Source organism: Silurus meridionalis, chromosome 18 (genome assembly GCF_014805685.1).
Source record: "Silurus meridionalis isolate SWU-2019-XX chromosome 18, ASM1480568v1, whole genome shotgun sequence".
Taxonomy (NCBI): domain Eukaryota; kingdom Metazoa; phylum Chordata; class Actinopteri; order Siluriformes; family Siluridae; genus Silurus; species Silurus meridionalis.
The window spans coordinates 14,858,212-14,865,242 of NC_060901.1; the positions used below are offsets into that span (position 1 = coordinate 14,858,212).

Below are 7,031 nucleotides of genomic sequence, written 5' to 3' on the forward strand. Positions count from 1 at the left end.
CCATTTTTTTTGGACCTCAACGAATTATATTTTTCCGTCTCCATATCACTCTGTCCTTTACATCTGCCTCTTTCAAACCAACCACCTGCATGTCACCACATCCATAAAACTCTCAGTTTGACTCAAGTGTGTGTGTGTGTGTGTGTGTGTGTGTGTGTGTGTGTGTGTGTGTGTGTGTGTGTGTGTGTGTCAAATTAGTAGCTGACATCCAGCAAGATTTAGGAAATTCACACATAACATTTAGGAGGTACTCTTTTACCTTTTATTCAGCATTTTGCCATTTTGAGCTGCATGCTTTTTATGGAGTTTCTATGGAGCCTGTCACTAAACATACATCAGCTGTGCAGTGAATATAATTGATGATTTGCATTTACTATATTATTATACATATGACACATATACACACACAACTTCCATGAAACTTTGATAAATGAGGTTTACTTGGAGAGAAGGAATAGACTAATATAGAATAATATTGTATGTGTTACTCGCTGAGGCACAAGCTAACCAACAGTGACAAATAAGCTCTCTGACTGTGTGATCAATGAATGGATTGAAGTGATTTCCGTTTGTACATATAATTACAATAGTGTGTGTTTGTGTGTCTAGACGCCAAATACACAAGAAGAAGAAAGCTGCTTGGTTTTAGAGAGGAATCCTCTCGAGTGGAGCGTGTCAGATGTGGTCGACTTCATCATGTCCACAGACTGTGCCTCGCTAGCCAAGATTTTCCAGGAGCAGGTAAAACACACACACACACACACACACACACACACACACACACACACACACACACACAGACTTGAAGTAATCAAGTAGAATTAGATCAGATTAACCAAATATTAAAAGCAGGCCAGGAATTGCCCTCATTTGTGAGCTGCATAACAGTGAAAACTCGTTTTTCTCTCTTTCCCTCTCTCTCTACCCCTCTTTCTTTTTCTCTGCAGGACATTGATGGTCAAGCCCTGTTGTTGCTGACCCTCCCCACTGTTCAGGAGTGTATGGATCTAAAACTCGGCCCTGCTATCAAACTCTGTCACCAGATCGAGCGTGTTAAAGTGGCCTTCTACTCCCAGTATGCTAATTAAGCTAATACGGGCTAACATCTGTTTTCTTTCAGTGGATAAATATGCTTGGTGCACACTGCTCAGGGGATCTCACACCATCAGAACAACAACAACAAAAAACAACACAACTGACTATACGCTGCAATTCTGAAAGCACAACGCTTTCCTGAAGAACTTCTGCAGTTAAACTTACGCAGAAGAAGGTCCACAAGTTCATCAGAAAAGGATGAAATGAATGACAGGGGACGCTGAACAAATATAGACATTATGGAAATTGGAGGTTCTGATGTTCTTCTGAGGCAAACATTTTTTTTTTTTTGACAGATCATTTCGATTACAAATAGCAGGCCCACAATACAGGGTGTTTCTCAATACCAAAAATGAAAGACTTACTGTATATCTCACCAACTACAATCAGTTCAACATGTTTGCGTTACTGATACTTGCCTTTGGATGAAATAACTTTTGGCTCCCTGAGCACTTAGGAGCAATTAAACAATTGCTTAGTTTGGATACTTGACAAATACGTGACGAATGGCTGCATGTACTGCACTAGGATCGGGTGTATCGGATAATATAAGAGAAAGTGCTAACAACTAAAATGAATTGAGGATTCTATATGCGAACTCTTAATAATAAGAAATGATACATCTCAAATCACTGATCTTTTCAATATTTATTATAATTTATTACCAAATATTGGCGAAAAATTTAAGACAGCCGATGTGTAAAAATAATGAAACGTGTTTAAACCGATGTGAAAATGATTGAAAGCGCTATAAAGGTGAATTATCATTATCATTGTGGTCACATATTGATCAGAAGCTGCTGACTCATAGAAGACAGCGAATATTTTTTTTTTTTTACATATCGTATTGTGTGCAAATCTGATTTACACCCCTTGAGTGAATGTGACAGTAATGCAAGCCTTAATGGGCACATCCTATTGCTTTTGCATACTTTTTTTTTTTTTTTTTTTTTACCTGTGGAGGATTACACGTTGTGTCCACTAGGGTTTTGGAGACGAAGCATGCCTCACCAGCCATTAACCAATTTCCAAACAACAACAAAATAAACAGTGACAAAGCCAGGGGTTGAATAGACCAAGAATTCATTAATCAAATCGAATTAAAATTGCACCACATTCCTGTTTCTACTTTTTATTTATTTTTTTAAAAGAATGCACACAAAGTGCAGTAGCCACTTACATAAGCACATGCACGTAAAAAACGCCCTGATGCCAGCAAAGGATTTTAGTGCTGACTAGTTAATTTTGCTAACCTGAGACTCGTCCTCATTCCATCTGTCATCACTGTATTTCAAAGACATAAACAGCTTTCAGTTTATTCTCATTAGTCATACGTATATCGATGAGTCACTGAAATCTGGGAAGCACCCAGCTGTTTTAACTGTACTTCAGTAGAAGAACTGAGCTTTGGCAAAGGAACATGACTTAGAGCAGTACACAAGAACACATTGAGAAACACCTGGTGTTCCTGTTCCAGGACTGTGATAAGCCACTTATACCTGTCACCATTTTTCTCATCTGAGACCAAATGATATATTTATAAGTGTAATTAGACTTGAAGAATCAATGTATAAAAAATATCTTTGATATATTTATTTTGGCCTGAAGAGCAGCTGCTCTCATGTTCATTTTTTTGTTGGTTTTTCTTTCTTTTTTCTTGTTCTTTTTTTTGTTTTGTTTTTTAAGGGGAACAGTACAGATTGGTACAGTGTTCCTTATCTTATACCACTTTGTAAAAAAAGAAAAAAATATGACCAAACAAACAAACCACTAAAACAAAACACTGGATACTGTATGGAAATGTTTCATGCAAAATCTATGCAAAAGCAAGACTTTTCTTATGGACATTTTCTACTTTGCTGTATGACCTGATGCTTCCCTTAAAATTGAACAGAGAACATGTACATAGAATGTGTATAGATTTTTTTGACCTAATAGTAAAATCTAGTTTTAATACAACATTGTGATGCACTAAAAAATGAGCTAATTATGTGTTCTATTATTATTATTATTATTATTATTATTATTGTTATTATTATTATGATGATGATGATGATGATGATGAAACAGAAAGCATCCTTGTTTCACAAGGACGTGATTTGTAAGTTTAAAAGCAAGTATAATCATATGACCAGGACACTGAAATATAACCAATATCCTGTGACATCCCACTAAACCGAAAGAAATGTTGAACGATGCTGTAAATCACTCATTGACCATAAAAGAGTGAAGATCTTTTCAGAATGTTATGGACTTTGTTTTTCTCGACTTAAATGTCGTTATGAATGAATTTGGATACAATGTATGCAAAGAAGCAAAGGTTAGAAATGATCAAATATTAAAAGTATAAAATATGCAATTTATATACTATTTCAAGATATCAGTATCTAGCCATATGTACAGAATATATACCGATCAGGCAAAACATTGACATTATGACCGGTGAAGTGAATAACACTGATTATCTCTTCATCATGGCACCTGTTAGTGGGTGGAATACATTAGGCTGCAAGCGAACATTTTGTCCTCATGGTTGACGTGTTAAAAGCAGGAAAAAGGAGCAAGCATAAAGATTTTTGAGTGAGTTTCACAAGGGCCAAATTGTGATGTCTAGATGACTGGGTCAGAGCATCTCCAAAACTGCAGCTCTTGTGGGATGTTCTGCGTCTGCAGTGCTCAGTATCTATCAAAAGTGGTTCAAGGAAGGAACAGTGTTGAAACGGCTACAAGATCATGGGCGGCCGAGGTTAATTGATGCACGTGGTGAGCAAAGGCTGGACCGTGTGGTCCGATCCAACAGACGAGCTCCTGTAGCTCAATTTGCTGAAGAAGTAAATCCTGTTAATGTTCAATGTGTCAGAACTGTTTTGGCAGCAAAAAGGGGGAACAATACAATATAATGTAGGTGGTCATAATGTTTATAATGACTGATCGACCTATATAAAATAAGTTTAAAGTATGTTTCATATATATATATATATATATATATATATATATATATATATATATATATATATATATATATGTTATTATATATACATATATATATATATATATATATATATATATATATATATATATATATATATATATATATATAAATATATAAATATATACAACTCTGGTATTTGGTGACTATCAGAATATGAGTCAGGATTATGGTTTAAAATGATCAATGCTTTCAAACCCTGCTGAATAATTCAGATTCTTTTATTTTTTTAGGGGGAAAAAAAAGGTTTCTAACATGGAAGATAGCATGCAAATACTTCTTAACCAAATAATAGACAGGAAGAACAGGCTTCCTGTTAACATGAGGAAATGACAAAAACAGAAATTTTATGAGAAATATAAAACAGTCCTTGTTTACACACTTACTAATGAAAAATGGTTCTGAAATTACCCACAAAACATCATGCTATGAAAGTCACACAGGTAGAGAAGTAAATAGAGAAGGAGATGACAACAAAACAAGGTTTCAGAGAACTATGAGTTCACACTCCTGTGTACTGAGTCAGAAGGAAAATAAGTCTTGTCATGGTGGAAATTCAGCAGAATTTACTGAGATAACACAAAACTCCTGTGTGCTCAATCTCCTGTGGCTGATAATAAATTATGAGAAGATCACCAGATCTATAAAGTGAAAGCGGGTTTCCCAGCCCTGTACTTTTTAGTGCACAAAAACCCCAGCACAATATGCACAATAAAGATAAACAACAGCACTGTTTAAACAATCCCTGTATGCGTCCCTGCTCACTAAACCAGCCCATCATGATTCATTTGAGTCAGAAGAGTCAGTTAGATTTGAGGAATAAGAGGTTGCTTAGCCTTTAGTAGAAATGACAGGCACAGAGGGGGGGAATAAAAAGAGTCAATCAGTAGGTCACATGGGAAATTGGGAAATTCATTATTATGCTGCACAGATAAAGATACTGTACTGTAGCTCTGACAAACACATTCACATTGTTCCTTTTTTCCCCAAATGTACTGTGGCAGGTCAGACGATGCTTGTGTGGTGTCTGAAGTTTGTATTTCTGTCACATCCCAATATATTATTTGTCCTATTGATGTCATAATGTTGCTTAATAAAATTCATAACGTAATAATTATATATACCCTGAAGTCAAAGGTAAATAAATAAATAAATAAACATTTATAATTTTTTTTTTCCCATTTATTTATTTATTTTATCAAATGGGTGAAATATCTATATAGACTAACCAGTAAAGAGAACTGGTTAGAATAGCATATTTTAGTTGTCAGGAGAGATCACCAGAGACACCAAGCTAAATGTGCTGCACTGCCCCTGGAGGATTTATATATACGTATATACATATATCCTCTCTCTCTCTCTCTCTCTCTCTCTCTCTCTCTCTCTCTCTCTCTCTTTTATATATATATATATATATATATATATATATATATATATATATATATATATATATATATATATGAACTGAACTGAACTGAACTGCAGAGGGAGTTAAGCTCAGTAAAAAATAATAGGCCGTACTTCCTGTATGTCAATTGTGTTTATTAATTCATATTCAAATCCATTATTCATACTTTACTTTTCCAACCCTTTCAACACCTGACCTGTACAAATTCCTAGGAATTGGCCATTATTAGATAGATAGATAGATAGATAGATAGATAGATAGATAGATAGATAGATAGATAGATAGATAGATAGATAGATAGATCAATCATTGTTTTGTGTAAGGGTCCTGCTGCTATGTCGTCTCATTGCCAGGCAACATGTTTTTTTTTTTTTCTGTTTGCTGTCCATAATTATGGAGGGGTTTGACAGTAAATAAGTATCGAGAATTGGTAAGAAACACATAACAGCTTAGTGCCAAAGTAGGAGACTCCTGAATAATCCATATACAGTACACTGTTTAATATACAGTAAGCAGCAGCTCAGCCAGATGTAAAGTGAAAATCATAAAATTGTGAAAATGAGCATAAAATTATTTTTATATAATATATTTTTTGTAAGGTTTTCTTTTTTAGGGATTTTCAGGATTTATTTGTTCTGGGCTTCCTGAGTTTTCCTGTTTTCATGTTTCATTTGCTGTTAACTTTACTGCTATTATACTTCTTGTGAAACATGCTCTGTTATAAAGATTGATCTGATGCACACTGCAGACGATTAGAGTCCTAGTATTTGATATTTTGTCATGATTGACAGTATTACTGAATAAAAAACAAACAATGTGTGTGTAATCAATTACATCTGGCCAACTGACACTATATAGGTAACATTGGACATAAACCCCTTATCTTACACAATGTATTTCCTTTGCAGTGAAAAAACCAGACCATAGATCTCACAGTAGATCTAGACATATGTTCTATTAATAAACCTTTCAAATCAGCCTTTCTGCACTTGCAGGGGAGTGTGTGCACAGGCGACGTCCTGTTTGTAGCAAGGGCTTTTGTGTGCTATGTGTTTATTCACTTTATTTGTAATACTGTATGTGTATATACAATATTTATGCTCATTCATACAAGTATTCCTTCAGGTCAGAACTTTGATTAAAGTTTATTATGAATTAAAACATAATCTGAGAATTAAGTTTGACTATGGAATGGTTGTTGGTGCCAGATGGCCTGGTTTGTGTATTTTAGATACACTTTATCTCCTGTTAGTCTCTAGAGTTTATATTAAATGGTGCATAAAACAATACAAACATCTAGTGAACAATGGCTTTATGGGAGTCCTCAGGGAAGAATGCACAGACTGGTTTGAACTCAAATAACACTTTACACCTATGCTGAGCAGTAATACAACTGAGAATGCACATGAGCTACAACAGCAGAAGGCCACTTTAGGTTTCACTCCTGAAAGCTAAAAAACAAGAAGCTAATGCTATATTGGACTCAGGTTCACCCAAACTAAAAGGATAAAGACCAGGTGATGTATGTGAAATATTACA

At 34.9% G+C, this 7,031-nt stretch overlaps 1 protein-coding gene across 3 annotated transcripts in view; it reads left to right on the top strand.

The window, feature by feature from the left end:
- Positions 1–3,333, top strand: part of sfmbt2 (Scm like with four mbt domains 2) — a 68,623-nt gene extending 65,290 nt beyond the window's left edge. For all 3 annotated transcript variants that reach the window (XM_046873816.1, XM_046873817.1, XM_046873818.1), the window contains 2 exons: positions 610–741; positions 948–3,333. In XM_046873816.1, coding sequence (XP_046729772.1) covers positions 610–741; positions 948–1,088 — 273 coding nt within the window. In that variant the 3' untranslated portion in view covers positions 1,089–3,333. The remainder of the gene's footprint in view (positions 1–609; positions 742–947) is intronic.
- The last annotated feature ends 3,698 nt before the right edge of the window (positions 3,334–7,031 follow it).